Genomic DNA, 16,021 nt, shown 5'->3' with positions numbered 1-16,021 from the left:
TCGTAGTTAATTGAGTTCAGTTGCAGATACAGAAAGTTTAATGTATGTGAATGTACTTGGGTCAGTACTGTGGAATTACAGCTGGACAGGAATGGAAATGAATGTTTTTCACTGCGATGATCACCTGTCACATATTTCCCAGTAGTAAGGATGTACTGTCTGCCTTTGGAAAATGAATTCAGAAGCACTTGGGAACCGTAAGCAGAGACTCCCCATGGGCTCATCTTGAGGTTTTCTCCACCACCACCAGGCTTGTAGATTCTTTAAAATCAGTCCGCAAGAGGCTCGCTGCTTCTCATGTGTTAGTCCATATTACAGAAAGACACTTGCAAACCCTATATATATATATATATATATATATATAAATACAAATATAAATTATCTTGGTTGATGAAGCAGTGTGTTCTCTACTCCTAACTATGTATTTCAAAGTGTCTTAGTCCGTCTTACGCAGCAAGTAGAATTAAACTTACGTGGATCTCTTCTGAGTTCCTGCTCTATGAATTCCAAAGCCTGGCTGTGTGTGGAAACAGATGAGGTTTAGACTTGAGCCCGTGTTCATAAATTGTCAGGAAATCTCGGCCTCATCACAAGATTTTTGGTTAACATGTGTATTTCAGTTTTGATCTCTGCTTTTTTATTTTTCGCTGTGTAAAACTACCAAGTCTTTGGTAGCTGAACTCATTGGTTCCTGTAGTTTGTATTCTAATGTTGATTGTACTTATAGCAAGGAAGACAGACTATGCTTACATTCACTTATCTAAGTGGTAAAATAGTTTAAGATTTAAGTTTATTTTTGTTGTGGGTGTTTGGTGGTTTTGGGTTTTTTGTTTTTCAGTATCTTGCATCCAGGATTTTAACCTTCTGTTTTCAAGATATTTTGCTTTGATTTGTGTCAGTCTAAGTTAATTTTCAATCTAACATGCACGTGCAAACAAAGTTGTACCACCACACTTGTACTATGTGTATTTAGTAAGAAACTTCAGCAGAATGCTTTCTGGTAAAAACTGATTACAACTAACACTTGATTTGCATCACTAGTTCAACCGCTTCATTAACTACTGCTTTGAAGATCCCAAAACTTAATTGCTTTATTTGGGCTTAATTTTTACGGCTGTCTTGGAACACATACCCAGCTTTCTGGCTGCGAAAGCGGCTTCTCAATCGCAGCGGCTCAGCTGTCGACCTGCAGTGAGCTAAATCAACCGTTAATCTGCAAAGAAGTTGCTTTTAAAACTGAGCATGACTGGTTTATTTAGGAGCACCATTCGTATTGGTGGAAATAAAAGCAAGTCGACTGTAATTATGCCTGGAAACTGTACCAGCTGTCATTTCTCAGACAGTGTTTTTCGGAGTCAAGTGGGATTTTTAAGAGAGCCGTTAACATTATCAAGATGCTTGTGATGTGACAGATTCATGCAAGCCATAGGCAGCATTCGTTGGACGTTGTCTTCTCTTAGGCTTCTACACCGAGAAAGAGCATTTTTTGCCAAGGAAACAGTGGCCTTCAGCTGGGTAATCTTGGTGGTGTTAAGATGTTAAGTTCTAAAATTCACAATTTTATTCTTGCAGACTGAACTACACTTTGTCAGAGCTTTTCTGACACACAAATAACGGCTCAGGGGTTAACACAGTGTGTGGGGAGCGTCTCCAAAGTGGTTCTGGCTGTGCCCAGCACATCTCTTGCTCGATACAGCACATCTGCCCCAACACTCGAGCTCTTAGAGGCTTGAAAATCTGTTCTGCCCTGTGCTGCTTTCTGTTTGAGTTTTTGGAGGTCTTGTCTCAAAACACTGAGTGCTGTTCTCTGCAGCGCAGTGCCCGAGTGTGCTCACAGGTGTACTCGTTTGCTTTTACCCTGTGACCGAGACACGGTGTTAATACTGAACTGGAGTTTGAAAGTGTCCTTTGTGTCTACCGATGTTCACACAGGGCATGATAGAGAAACCATTTTGCTGCGATTCCATAACTACCATCCAAAAAACATATGAATACCTGTGGCCAAGTTCTGCTCATTTCTCCATACGGCTTGCAAAGAGTTTTGCTTTGTACCGAAGTTAATAGCATGGGCAGCGATGCTGCTTCATCTGCATGTGCTGCAATCTCTTGTTCTTGCTCTGCTGCCTAGTAACTATCATTATTATTTTTAGGTTTTCCTTAACTGCTGAAACTTCTAGTCAGTATTAACCTGCTTACATTGGAGATGTTTTTGTGAATGTGATTCCAAGTCTGTGCTCCAATATTCTCTCTGATTCGGTGGGTTTGCTGACTGGGCCGTATGTGGGCCAGTGAATGAGGTGCTGGTTCTCAGGGTGCTGAGCTGGGCTCTGAGAACATCTGTTGTACCAATGCATTTTACGGGGTGTGTGGGGACTTTTGCTGGGTTTTCGGCTTGGATTTTTTGGTGTTTTTTTTTGCAATTTACCAAGCGTCTCAGGTTCCAGTCTTTCCTGCTAATAACTTTTGGTTGGCTGCTTAAGTTGCCTTTACCAATGCATTTATAACATTTCACATAATTTCATTGCAGCTGTTGTTCCTATTCCAGCCTCTTAAACTAGAACGGGCTTTATTAATAGCCTGACTTGGGCAATTTCTCCACCAGAACCTCATCATTGATTCCTTTAAAACATTCTGCTGAATGACTGTACTAATACACGTATGATTCTTAAAACCAAGACCCCTGGAGGAGGGAGGTTCACTGCCTTTCACTGCATTTTTTTATCTGCAGAGAGCTGTATCCAAACTGTAACTGTAGTTAGAGCTGTGGTTACCAGACAGTGTGATAACCAGCTGAAAATACACTTTTCTCTGTGAATCAGCAGCAGTTACCTGTTGCGGATGTGCTGTGATGGGATTTAGGGTCTGGATGCTTTTGCAGCTGGGCAGAGGTTTTTGGCTTCCCATGTTCAAACTTCAGGGTTTTGTCTGCTCTTGCAGGATCTTTACTGGTACTGTTGATACATGAACTGTTGCAAGGCTTAAGATAATGCAAGTTACCACCGGTAATGTTAACGTGCCATGGTTAATGCTTCATTTTAACATGCTCATTACTGTTGCTTTAGGTCAGAGGTCCAGCTTAAAGTACTGGTATGAGAAGGAGTGGTTAAGCAACGGTCACATGCATGGCTTAGCGTTCGTGGAAGACAACTATTCCCACCAGAACGCCAAGAAGATTGTGGCCACTCACCAGCTTCTGGGCGATGTGCAGAGGGTGATCGAGGTTCTGCACGGGCTGCAGCTGAAGATGAGCATATTGCAGTAAGCAGTATTTCAGTATCGGTCAGCATGTTCTCCATGGGAATTACATTTCAAATAGTAGAGAAATAACCAGGAATTCAGGCGTATTTTTGTGCTGCTTTGTGGATATGTCACGATAGAGTTTGACTTGCTAACATGATCTTGGAAAAGGACTTGGCTGGCTAAAAACTATGTAAGTGCATTGAGGAGTGTAAATTGATTGTATATAGAAGGATTGGGAAAGTGTGAAGGAAGGAGAAAACTAATAACAGCTTCTCCTAAAGCACCTAAATAGATTGAAGTAGCAAGAAGAGCCTGTAACTTCTGGCAGCATTTTTAACGCTTGCCTTCTCCATTCCAGTGGTTCTAAATCATAGCAGTTCCAGCAGAAATCACATATTTTTGTGTGATGTAATGTGCTGCTCTGTGGTACTGGGAGAGCAGTTGCACCTTCAGCAACCTGCACAGTTCATTTCTATGCAAAGATTATTACAGGTGTATGTGAAAAAAATAACATTCTGTAATCACTGTAGAAATCCATTTTCTTCATCCTTTCCCAAAGTCATCCCTGGGTTCTGATGACTGAAAAAAATCCTCTTCGAACTCAAATCCCGCAGTTTTAAATTGATTGAATTCAGTTATTATAATTTCTTAGTTGGTAAATTGCACAGCAGCAGGTGTTTGGAAAGCAAAGCTTTTAGTGTTTCTAATGTTCTTCAGAACTTCTTCCCTTAAATTTAGTATGTGGTGATGCAGTGGGGCCACTGAAATGCTTAAACAGTGGAATAATGCTCTAGAGCAAAAGAGTAGCAGTTTTAACATAAGGCTTTGCTTTTCCGTTGTGGTATCCTTTAGTCAGATCTGTAATAATATCTTTCCTCTTTAGAGAGGGTGGAACATAAATATTTTAAGACCACTCCTTAGGGTTTTTCGTAAATAGCAAGACCCGAGATTGTGATTTTCCAGTTGTAGAGTAGGTTGGGATTTGCGGAGCACTGAGGTCTGGAGCACTGGGATGCCCCTTACAGACTTTGTTCCTTTTCCCTGCCATCCTGATGGTGTGATAACCCGATTTAAATAAAAGATGAGGTGTGGTCCTGATTGGGCCATCTTGTTAAAGGCTGTAGCCCCTGTTTTCTTTCTCATGACATAAATCAGAAAGGATTTTGAAAATCACTGAATTAGAGGAAAGATTGTTGTTGATGCAGATCTGCCTTCTAGGGGAGGGGAGAGAACTTCACAGCTGCCTGAAATTGTTAGGAGAGTGTTGCTTGGTATTGCAAGGAGGTGGCCAAGCATCACAGAACCCCATGGAATCCCAGAATGTCATGGACTGGAAGGGCCCTGGAAAGCTCATCCAGTGCAATCCCCCCATGGAGCAGGAACACCCAGATGAGGTTACACAGGAAGGTGTCCAGGCGGGTTGGAATGTCTGCAGAGAAGGAGACTCCACAACCCCCTGGGCAGCCTGACAGCTTTGATGCAGTGGCAGGGATAGCCAGCCTGCAGAGTGCACTGCTTGAAAAGGTTCATTCTCAATTTCATCCTTACGTGGCTGGTGCATCGTCTTTCAGTTTTCTGTCTGCTGTAAACTCATCCCTTGCTCTTTGCTGAGCAGGGTAGTGCCTTCAGGTGTGGAATATCTGTGGAAGTGGAACAGAAAGCTCTGGTAGATGTAACTAATAACTAATAGTTATATCGAAGCTGTCAGGCTGCCCAGGGGGGTTGTGGAGTCTCCTTCTGTGCAGACATTCCAACCCGCCCGGACACCTTCCTGTGTAACCTCATCTGGGTGTTCCTGCTCCATGGGGGGATTGCACTGGATGAGCTTTCCAGGTCCCTTTAACCCCTGACATTCTGGGATTCCATGGGGTTCTGTGATGCTTGGCCACCTCGTGGCTGTCGGTTCCCTTGTTGTGGCTTCAGTGCTGCTCCCCATGGCCTGGAGGTCCCTGGAGGTCCCTGGAGGTGCTTGAGCAGGTCCTGGGCGCCTGTCCTGCCTCTGGTTCCTTCGACAGACACCAAGGAAACCTGAGCTGGTGTAGAACGCATCAGGAGGCCATTAGTTTTCAAGTAAAATGCTCATGTTTTGTTGAGTGGTTTGGCTAAGAGCTGGAAAAGCTGGATCGGCCAGATGGAGTAAGTCCTTGTGCCACAGGTGGTTTTGGGGCAGAGCCCCTGTTGCAGGGCAGGGTTTCCTGGTTCCTGCAGCAGCCGAGCTGCCTGCACAGCAGCACAGGGTTCTGCTTTGCTCTCCTTTTCATGCTGTTCTCTTGCCTGATACGTGCAGAAGAACAGTATCATTTACAACACTCTGAATTTTTGTTTGTTAGTTATATCGGAGAATCTGATACCTGTAGTTTTTGCTGCTGGAATAAAGAATTCAGTAGTCAATTTGGAAACAAGTACAATAAAGATTTCTATAAGGAGCAGGTGGCTGTGCCACGTTGGTGTGCCAGGCAGCAGAGTTTGCTCAGCAGCTTGGGATTTAAACAGAAGTTAAGGTTTTAAGGGAAAGTTCTACAGCCCCACACCAAGGTCCCCAGTTATTGTTTTTAATAGAAGGTTGTAAAATGTAAAAGATCAATGGATTGAATTTTGAGGTGTCTTTTGGGGGAGCTACAGGCTAGAGTTGGATACTGAGTACTTTGAGGGGGCTTTTTGTTTTACTGGTGTTCAAAAATCTTTAAAATGTTAGTTCAGCTCCAGTGTCCTTGGCTTCCCTGTTCAAAATACTGCAGACATGTCCCAGTAAAAATGAGTTTGTCATTAAAAAGTGCAAATGTTGAAGCAAAATGCTCCTTCAAGGAAGGAATGTCAGTGAGAACTTGTATATATCTATTTGAAGCTTATTCTTCATGCCAACACGTGGCTTATGTACCATGTCATAGAAATGAAAATAGGGAACCTTACAAAACATTGTAGGAAGATACACAGTTGAGGTCAGTGAAATTATATTATTTCTGAATATTTGGGGGCTTTTTACTGCTTATGATGACTAAAGCACATAGTAGTTCAAATGTTCTTACTGAATTTCTTTACCTGATAGTTTGTTCAGTCACTTTGGGGTTTACGCTCGGCGGGTGTTTCACGTTTTTAATGTTTGAACAGAAATCGAGACCATCCTGACCTGAAGCTCTGGTGCCACCCGTGGAAGCACATTGCGGTGGATGAGAACGTGCACACCAAACACATCATTCACATCGAGGAAAACTGTTGCAAAGAGGAGACGGCGAGTTATAGAACTTGGAATGGGACAGTTGAGAAACCCTCGGCCGTTCCTTCTGTGGAGGAATCGTACATTACGAGCGAGCACTGTTACCAGAAGCCTCGCGCCTATTACCCCGCCATCGAGCAGAGGCTGGTTGTGGAAACAAGAGGTTCAGCCATGGACGATGGAGTGAACAGAATAAGGGAGAACAGGGACGATGCCCTGTCAGAGAGATTCGGCTGGAATCTGGACCGAGAAATCTGCAAGATGGAAAACGAATCCAAACACAGTTACTCAAAGGTATTTGTATTGAAATCACGCTCTCTGCATAGAGGACGTGTTTGCCTGGCAAAGTGCAAAACTCAGCCCTTTTTAATAGCGTTTAGTTTTTTCCTGTACTGTTAAATTTAAGTTGCCAATATGAATTAAAATGATCGACTCCTCCATTTCAAATAATTAAAAAGTCTTGGTTGAAGAGGACTTTAGTGCCTTAGATCATCAGCAGTTTGTGGAACGCATTACGGTCCACTGGCAGTTCAGTACTTGTTACTTTTGTGTGTGTTCAATGTAAAAACAAACACGAGCAAGAGAATAGAGGGAAAACAGGGCGTGCATGTGTGATACTACCAAATACACTGGTGTTCCAGCTTTCACTTATTTCCGGTTTGTTCCCATGTTTATTTTAATATTTACATTAACTAAATTGATTCCAGGTTTTTCAGGCAGCATTTGGTTGTGGGGTTAAAAAAAAAGGTTGTAGGCTGGGCTGTTTTTTAAGAAAGACCACCACTGGATAGTCCTGTATCTTCTCGCCATTGGAGCAGTCTAGTTTTATCTTTTCAACTCTAGGTTCTTGTTTGCAGATCTATCAGGTCACATAGAAACGCAGAAAGGACTGGGTTGGAAAAGACCTCAGAGATCAGAGTCCAATCCTTGGTCCAACTCCAGTCCATTGACTAGATCATGGCACTAAGTGCCATGGCCAATCTCAGTTTAAAAACCTCCAGGGCCGGCGAGTCCAGCACCTCCCTGGGCAGCCATTCCAATGCCTGACCACTCTCTCTGCACAGAATTGCTTTCTAATCTCCAGCCTAAATTTCCCCTGGCAGAGTTGAAGCCCATGGCCCCTTGTCCTGTTGCTGATGCCTGGGAGAAGAGACCAATCCCCACCTGGCTAGAACTGCCCTTCAGGTAGTTCTAGAGAGTGCTGAGCTCACCTCTAAGCCTCCTCTTCTCCAGACTAAACAAGCCCAGCTCCCTCAGCCTCTCCCCATGGGTCTTGTGTTCCAGTCCCTTCCCCAGTCGTGTTGCTCTTCTCTGGACCCGCTCAGCACTTCAATCTCTTTCCTGAGCTGAGGGGCCCAGAACTGAACACAATACTCCAGGTGTGGCCTCACCAATGCAGAGCACAGGGGAAGGGTCACTGCCCTTGGCCTGCTGACCACACTAGTTTGGATACAGGACAGGACACCATTGGCCTTCTTGGCCACCTGGGCACACTGTTGGCTCATGTTGAGCTTCCTGTCAGTTGGTACCCCCAGGTCCCTTTCTGCCTGACTGTTCTATCAGCCCTGTCAGAGACCTTTCTACACCCCAACGCAAAACTTTTGTTTTAATTAGTTAGTGCCAAGTCATATGAAATGTGGCCTGACAAATGTGAAAAAGCCTCTGGGAAACACCAGCCTCCCTTTTAAAAAGCTAAACAACCTTCTGATTTTATTTCGTGCATATGTAAGCTGTAATTTTTGTTCTTTTTAACTTCTCGATCACATCAATTGAGATTGTTTTATGTTTCCCAGAAAGGCTTATGTTTCAGTTCTTCAGCCTTTTAGGAGCCTTTTGTTTCAATCCTGTCAGATTGCAGCAGGGTGATGGAGGAGTAGGGGAGAACTAGCAACGCTGCTGACAGTGTACTCAGGTTTCATAAGTGGTGGTAATGTGTGTTTCTAGATGCTTCGGTGAAAGCTTTAGTAGAATAGAGATTAGATTCCTTCAGGAAGAATCCCTTCTCACTGTAAAATCATTGACTCTTTATTTCATTGTTGTCATGTTAAAAATGGCTGTAGTGTTCCCCAGGATGCACAGATGACAATGGGGAGCTCAGCTGTGTGTGTGTTATCTTGTGAAAGTGCAGAGAAATAGGTCTTGGAAAAATACCCATAAAAGTATGTCTGTATTTAGATTATCTTCCCCAAACTGCCTTAATATTTGTGTCTGTATCCTCCATTACCCTAAGATTAGTTGAGCAATTACCTTGGGTAACAATTAGCCAGGCAGTCTGGCTCACCAATTCTATGTCACTGTATCTAATACTAATGTCTGTATTTCTGGTAGGTGAAAGAGCCTGTCTCTAAGAAAGTCTCTCCAGAGGAAGCTATTGAAATGAAATTGCTGGAAAAAGACAAAGAGGGAGTTGTGAACTCGCAGCTGCAGTGGCAGCTTAATCTTTTAGCTCACGTGGAATCTCTGCAGGATGAAGTCATACACAGGATGGATTTCATTGAGAAGGAGCTAGATGGTGGGTAACACTTTACTGTTTCAAAAATTAACTGTATTTAATTTAACTACCTCTTCAAAATGTGTGAATTTGAATTTTACTTCTGCAGACATACTAAAGGAAGAGTGTTGCTTCGTCAGATTTACTGCATTAGTAAAGGAAAATAGACATGCTGCTTGTGTTGGGGGGGTGGGTTTTAAACCAAAAATCAAGTTAAAAATGAGCAGAATTGCTTAGGAAAGGTTCTAGTTAGTTCACCTTTAAATGTTTGCATCAGCAGATGTAGTGGAATATCCTCCATGTCGCTGCTTTCAGGTGTTTGCAGTTGTCTGAGCTCCCTGCTTCTCCAGGGCCTTGCCGGCTGTTCCAGCCCGTTCTGTGCTGCACAAGGCTCCTGTTTTCTCCTGTCTTCCAAATTCTTTACTTAAATGTCTCTTGAAATTTGTTTTCCTAGTAATGGAAAACTTCATTCAGGATAGTCCTCTTTCTTAACATCTTTAATTCTGACCATTGGTCAGTGGTTACAGCAGCAGCTGTTCTCACAGGGGCCCTTTGCCAAGGTGAGAGTCCTCAGTAGTTCTGTAAGGTACTGACAAGTTGAGCAACTGAGGGAGTGACCTAATAGACCTATTAGAGAGCAGCGTAGGGGAAAGGGACCTGGGGGTCCTGGGGACAGCAGGGTGACCATGAGCCAGCACTGGCCCTTGTGGCCAGGAAGGCCAATGGCACCTGGGGTGTATTGGAATGGGGGTGGTCAGTAGGTCAGAGAGGTTCTCCTGCCCCTCTGCTCTGCCCTGGGGAGACCACACCTGGAATCTTGTGTCCAGTTGTGGCCCCTCAGTTCCAGCAGGACAGGGAACTGCTGGAGAGAGTCCAGCGCAGCCACCAAGATGCTGAAGGGAGTGGAGCATCTCCCGTGTGAGGAAAGGCTGAGGGAGCTGGGGCTCTGGAGCTGGACAAGAGGAGACTGAGGGGGGACTCATTCCTGGGGATCAATATGGAAAGGGGGAGTGTCAGGAGGATGGAGCCAGGCTCTTCTGGTGACAAACAATGATAGGAAAAGGGGTAATAGGTACAAACTGGAACACAGGAGGTTCCACTTAAATTTGAGAAGAAACATCATCGCGTTGAGGGTGGCAGAGCCTGGCCCAGGCTTCCCAGGGAGGTTGTGGAGTCTCCTTCTCTGCAGACATTCCAACCCGCCTGGACACCTTCCTGTGTAACCTCATCTGGGTGTTCCTGCTCCATGGGGGGATTGCACTGGATGAGCTTTCCAGGGCCCTTCAACCCCTGACATTCTGGGATTCTGTGAGTGTTTGGTGTTAAGGAGATCAATCCGGCCTGTAATTGTAAAGCCTGTTTCAGAAATGAAGAAGCTCTAGTTGACACAAGTCAGGCTTTTTGGAGCTGCTGGAGGGCTGCTCTGAGCAGGAATGTTCTTATTTCAAGGCTGGTAATGCCACAGGTTCTTCAGCAGATACTGCCCGTAAGTTAAACTGATCTGTTGATGCAGTTAGTGGCAGTGGCTAGGGCTGTTTCTCTTGGCAGATGTGTTGTCACCAAGGTGATAGTGTCCTTTCCCCTGAACTCGCAGTTTGCTGTCACCACCTTTCTCGTGGGTGCATTGCATTGACTTTGGCCAGTAGGATGTGTCTGGTTCTTGTTTCCTGCTGAGGAGCTTTAGAGCAGGAATTCAGTTTCTCTGTCTGCTGTTGGTGCTTTTGGGCTTCATCCCATCTCCCGTTACCCAGCTCCTTCGTCTCGGCCAGCTGCACTCCGTATTGATGACAAACTTCTTTCCCTAGCATAGTCCTGTCCTTTTAGGATCTTCAATGAAAACACTGTGTAGTTGCATCTAATGCTGATCTCAAAGGAATTCCAATGGTACAAACTTCCTGTACCACAGTGTCCTTGCTCTGGAATTGGTGCAGGTCGGAGGAAGTTCAGCACACAAATATCTAGTCGTGTGCTTTCCTTCTCTGCTTGCTTCTAGGAGCGACTGCTTTTGCTCTGCAAGGATTGGTGTGGGGAGTCTGGTTGTCTGATTTAATGTTAAAAATATTGCCCACCGCTCTCTGAAGATTCACCGAAGTTTTAAAGAATTCCTCTTTTGTGGCTTAAGGTGACAGTTTTGTTTGTTCTTTGCAGTTTTGGAGAGTTGGCTGGATTATACGGGAGAGCTGGAGCCACCAGAACCGCTGGCTCGACTCCCACAACTCAAACATTGTATAAAGCAGCTCATAACGGACCTGGGCAAAGTGCAACAGATTGCGCTTTGCTGCTCAACGTGAGACTAGAGCTTGTTGGAGACTGTCGGAGTGCGGAGTCGGAGCGTCGGATGTGAACAGCTCTGCCGGTGCCAATGACATTAGCGTGCTGGCTGCGTGTGGCGCAGAGTGACTTCAGGGATTCGGGAAGAAGCGCTGTTCAGAGCGAGCAGCAAACAGGTTATTTTATCTCATCATTTCGGGTTTATTAGGCAATTTAAACAACATGGAAGAGCTCATACTGTTGTCTTCAGAGGTTGTGTGTCGGCTGATAAATTGTTTGTAAATTTTCACTCCTTCCGAGTTACTCATTGAAACGGTAGACTTTTCCTAATTAAATTGACTAAAAATTGTGCCACCGAAGAACCGAGTTCTAAGAGCCAAAAATGTTTAGTTGACAGAGGTTGTAAATAACTTTGCATAGTTTAAGTGACTTGTGTCATGTTTTATTCCTTCTGGTTTATGCATAATAGCACACAGTATTTAATCATTAGGAAACGTTATAACAGTTTTCAGACTTAGTAAGTATGAATGTCCAGCTCTTATCTATAAACTGTTACGTGGAGGTTGGCAAGTGACAGTGGCCTAAACCCCACTCGTATGGCGTTAAATGAAGTAGCAGGAGGTCACAGGTGGGTTGCACTTCTGTTGGGAGCACACGACAGTTTCCGTGTTCCCGCTGTCGGTACTGGGGGCGGTGACGGTTCTGCGCGGGGGCTGCCTCGTGTTCTACCCTTTTGTTAATAATTGCCATTCCGGTTCTCATTTGAAACGTAGACCTTTTTCGACACTTGGAACGTCTTCATTGTAAAGACTTATCGCTATGAATGTGTGGTTTTGGGAATCAGTTTATTTTCTATTTGTGTAAATAAAGCCTCGAGATCTATGCATGAGGTACTGTCCTTGCAGACAGTGAGTGGGTTATTGTATTAAACGATGTACGTTCACAAAGTCCCTTTTTATACCTTAAGTTTTACTTTTCTGGTTTGTATTACTTTGTGAAAATGCTGCTTCTGTTCACCTCCCGTTACACAGCTCCCTTTGAAAGGGCGGTGTGGTGTAAGTTATTTGAGAGGGTGAAAGTCTTTCAGCTGCAGGTCACAGCTCTGTAAATAAGGGCTGTGGCTTCGCTTTTCCTTCCCAGACGTTGACTTGAGTTCCTGTGGCAGCCGCTGAGCTGATGGGCAGTGAGCGGGTGTCCTTAGCTGCATCTGTTACCGTGATGTTATTGCCTGTGATGGTACCACCAAAGGGTCAAATTTAAGCACAGTTGTAATTGAAAGGCCTGTACAAGTTTTTAATTTTGGATGTGAATCTGTAATGCTTTGTACTGCAAAGAATAATCCACATTTGAAACACCAAATGCTGTTGTAGAAGTTAACGGTGTCTACACGGTCAACATTTTCTTTCCTTCAGAAAACAAAATGATTTGGCTGCTCTAGGTAGTAACTAAGGCTTTTCTGCCAACACTCATTTCAGGGATGATTTGCCTCCCAGTTCTATAGTACTAGTTGGCATGTAGTGACTACAACATACGTACAGCAGGAGAATACACAGATTTTTCTGTAACACAATTGGAATAAAGCTGCTGTGAAGTGTAAGGATCACTTTGCTTTCTGAAGGTGGGAGATTGTGCCGCGTCTCATCCCTGCGGACAACCCCAACTCCCCTTACCATTTGGAATAAAAGGTGGTTCTGATTCCAATGGCAAATCCGGGACACTTGTTTTCCTCTAACAGAGCTCGAGGAGCCCCTGCAGATGAAGACTGAAACTATTTATTTAAAATAGACTAGCAGTTCTCATGGTCAGCAAAGTTTGGTTGTTGTGCTCTACCTGGCTTCATTTTTGTCCCTGTTTTTGCAAGTTATGGTTATTTCGTAGTCTGGACCAGCTGTTGGGTCTGGCAGGTCACTTTTAATTTCTTTGAGTCACTGGTAAGTGAATGCGACGTGGAGCCTTGATGAGATGAGCAAACATTGCACTGTGGGTACATAAGTATATTTGTCGTTGTTTATGCACTATTAGACCTGAGGGTGCTGTATATAGAATTTTGCTTTGGAGCAATATTTGCAAAACTTGAAAACTTCTGTATCTTGGTGTTTGGAATAAATAAATAGGTTTTTGTTGGTTAAGTCTTAGTAAAGTCTTTGTTTCAATTAATGATTGTTCAATAAAAGATTTTTTGATTTTTTTTTTTTTCTTCACATGGTGTTGAAATGCAGGTGCAGTAGTTGGACAGGAATATAGGTCTTGACTGCTCCTAAAGTATTTTCTAGACCTGTCTCACTTGTTTTGGTTTGTTTGGAATATTGTTTTAGCGAGGAGCTGGTACATTTTATTCCCAGATTACAGAATCACAGAACGTCGTGGATTGGGAGAGACCTCGAAAGGTCATCCAGTCCACCAATATGTGTAATGTGTTAGGACCCTGTATGTGTAATCTGACACTAATTTCTGTTCCTATTTCAACAAAGAAGGTGCTGGGGCTGCTGCTGGCCCCTTGCAGTGCCGATGGGCGAGGAGCTGCTGAGCGCTGGAGCCGCGACGCTGAGCTGCTCCGGGAGCACCGGGGCGGCCGAGAGCGGCGGGAGCGCTGGCTGGGACAGGGCTGTCAGCAGAGAGAAAATACATCATTGCGGTACCGTTCTCAGGTGGAAATGTGTTTTACCCGTGGAACAGCACTTGAATTCCAGGCGGGTTTGGGAGGGACCCGCCGTGGGTGCTGCACAGGGACACTCTGCCGGGAGCCAGCACGGAGCCGGGCGCGGATCGGGGTGTGCGCTGTGGAAGGGAGCGCGGCTGCAGCATCTGTACAGGGGAAGGAGCTTTCGATGTGTTTGAGCAATCCATACAGAGGAAACGTGCAGGTGCGGGATGGAAAGTGCCTGCACAGGGTGTGCCCGGGTGTGGGACAGGTGTCCCTGTGCTGCAGGGGTGTTTCTGGTTCCATCTCTTCCTCATTCATGGGGATCAATATGGAAAGGGGGAGTGTCAGGAGGATGGAGCCAGGCTCTTCTCGGTGACAACCAGTGACAGGACAAGGGGCAGTGGGTGCAAACTGGAACACAGGAGGTTCCACTTAAACTTGTTCCCGGTGAGGGTGGCAGAGCCTGGCCCAGGCTGCCCAGGGAGGTTGTGGAGTCTCCTTCTGTGCAGACATTCCAACCCGCCTGGACACCTTCCTGTGTAACCTCATCTGGGTGTTCCTGCTCCATGGGGGATTGCACTGGATGAGCTTTCCAGGTCCCTTCAACCCCTGACATGCTGTGACTCCGTCTGGCTGCCCGCGTGGCAATGGAGTCAGGCAGCGGGGACAGAGACACAGGTATGACCTTGACCTTGGGGAGGGCTCCCCCAGCACTCACACTTGCACGTTGCCAGAACCTCTAGTGGAGGAAGAAACGGCGCGTTTGTCTGGCCTGTTGAGAATTTAGTGTTACCTGTGGAGGGGGGAGTACTTGTCACTTCAGAGGTTGGTGACAAAGCTCTCAGAGGAGGTCAGTGCTGGCCACAGCCTGGCTGGTGTGGCCCAAGTGGCCACAGCTCTGCGTGCCCTGACACAGCAGAGAAGCATCCGAGCGGTGTCCTGGGCACTCGGAGCAGCTCTGGTGCGCACAGGTGGCAGCTCCCGTCCCTCAGGGGTCTCCATGGCCGCCCACCTGTGTGTGGCTGAGGCAGCTGGCGGGTCCCGTGCTGCCCTGGTGCTGCTGGGGTCCTTGGGGCTTGTTCTGCCCTTTCAGCACATTCAGCATCCTTGTCCTGCGCTGCCCAGGACAGCAGCTCCTGGCTCTGCCCTCCCTGCCTGGGGTGGGAGCTGCTCTGCATCTTCCCGCTGTTCAAAACCGGGTTGGGCACCTGCCTTGGTGCCTCTGGTGGCAGCTGGGGCTGCAGTGTTTGACACTGGGAGGTGGGGAGCGGGGGTGGCAACATCCAGGGCTGGGCACCCTGGGACCCCCCCGCAGCTCTGTCCCCTGTTCTGGGGACTTGTCACAATGGTTCCCAGAACAAGTGGGCCCAGAAGTAAGAGGTTGTGGGGCTGGGAAGGAGGAGGGAAGGGGCTCAGAAGGGTTGGAGAAGGATGCAAATGGGTTTTCCAACCAGGTGCTCTGCATCTTATCAATCACCAGGATACAGGTGTCAGAGGAGCAGTTTTGTGGCTGTGGCTGCTGCCTCCAGGCTCGGGTAGAGCCGTCACCGTGGTGTAAGAGCATCCCCCAGCCTGGATCCAGCGTGGAGCTGGAGGGGGCCCAGGAGCTGGCGTTTGTTCACACACGGTGTGTTCATGGCAAAAATGAAGGAACCAAAACCCTCTGAGCTGCCCCGGGGGCCCCAGGGGTGACAGCTCAGCTGCTGGGGGACAAACCCGCCCCGTGTCCTGTGCTGAGGACACCTGGGCTGAGGGCTGAGCAAAGCTCTGGGCCGCCGTGTGGGAGGGAACGAGGAAGCGCTGGTGGGCTCGCAAGAGCGAGCGTGTCAGACGTGAAAATGCGGAGGAGATCGGAGCATGTCGGGGGCAGGAAACCGGCAGCTCGGGGGGCTGCTGCGCCAGCCCCGGCACAGAGAAAGGACAGAAGGGATGTCGCTGAGCAGTGAAGTTGCTTCTGCACCGGTTCTCACCACAGAGAAGCTTCTGGTGCTTTCCCCAGGCCAAACTCTGTCGTGAAGGGGCTGTTGAAAGTGAAGGCTCAGGTGCGTTGCTGTTCTGAGGCCTTTTTGCTGATTCGAAGGCCCCTCTGGCCCAGAGGTGTCGCTTCGGTTGGATTCAGACGCGAGTGTTTGCGTTCTGCCTTTTGGATCATCCCGCCCTG

General features: G+C 46.5%; 1 protein-coding gene across 25 annotated transcripts in view; it reads left to right on the top strand.

Moving 5' to 3' along the window:
* The window catches only part of PHF20 (PHD finger protein 20), a 74,273-nt gene extending 60,928 nt beyond the window's left edge, over positions 1–13,345 (top strand). For all 25 annotated transcript variants that reach the window (XM_065032631.1, XM_065032639.1, XM_065032635.1 and 22 more), the window contains 4 exons: positions 3,063–3,258; positions 6,349–6,748; positions 8,783–8,966; positions 11,094–13,345. In XM_065032631.1, the coding sequence (XP_064888703.1) occupies positions 3,063–3,258; positions 6,349–6,748; positions 8,783–8,966; positions 11,094–11,236 (923 nt within the window). In that variant the 3' untranslated portion in view covers positions 11,237–13,345. The remainder of the gene's footprint in view (positions 1–3,062; positions 3,259–6,348; positions 6,749–8,782; positions 8,967–11,093) is intronic.
* The last annotated feature ends 2,676 nt before the right edge of the window (positions 13,346–16,021 follow it).

This window comes from Columba livia, chromosome 16, assembly GCF_036013475.1.
Source record: "Columba livia isolate bColLiv1 breed racing homer chromosome 16, bColLiv1.pat.W.v2, whole genome shotgun sequence".
Lineage (NCBI taxonomy): Eukaryota > Metazoa > Chordata > Aves > Columbiformes > Columbidae > Columba > Columba livia.
Note: the sequence above shows the minus strand (reverse complement) of the source record. Positions and strands in the feature narration are given on the sequence as shown.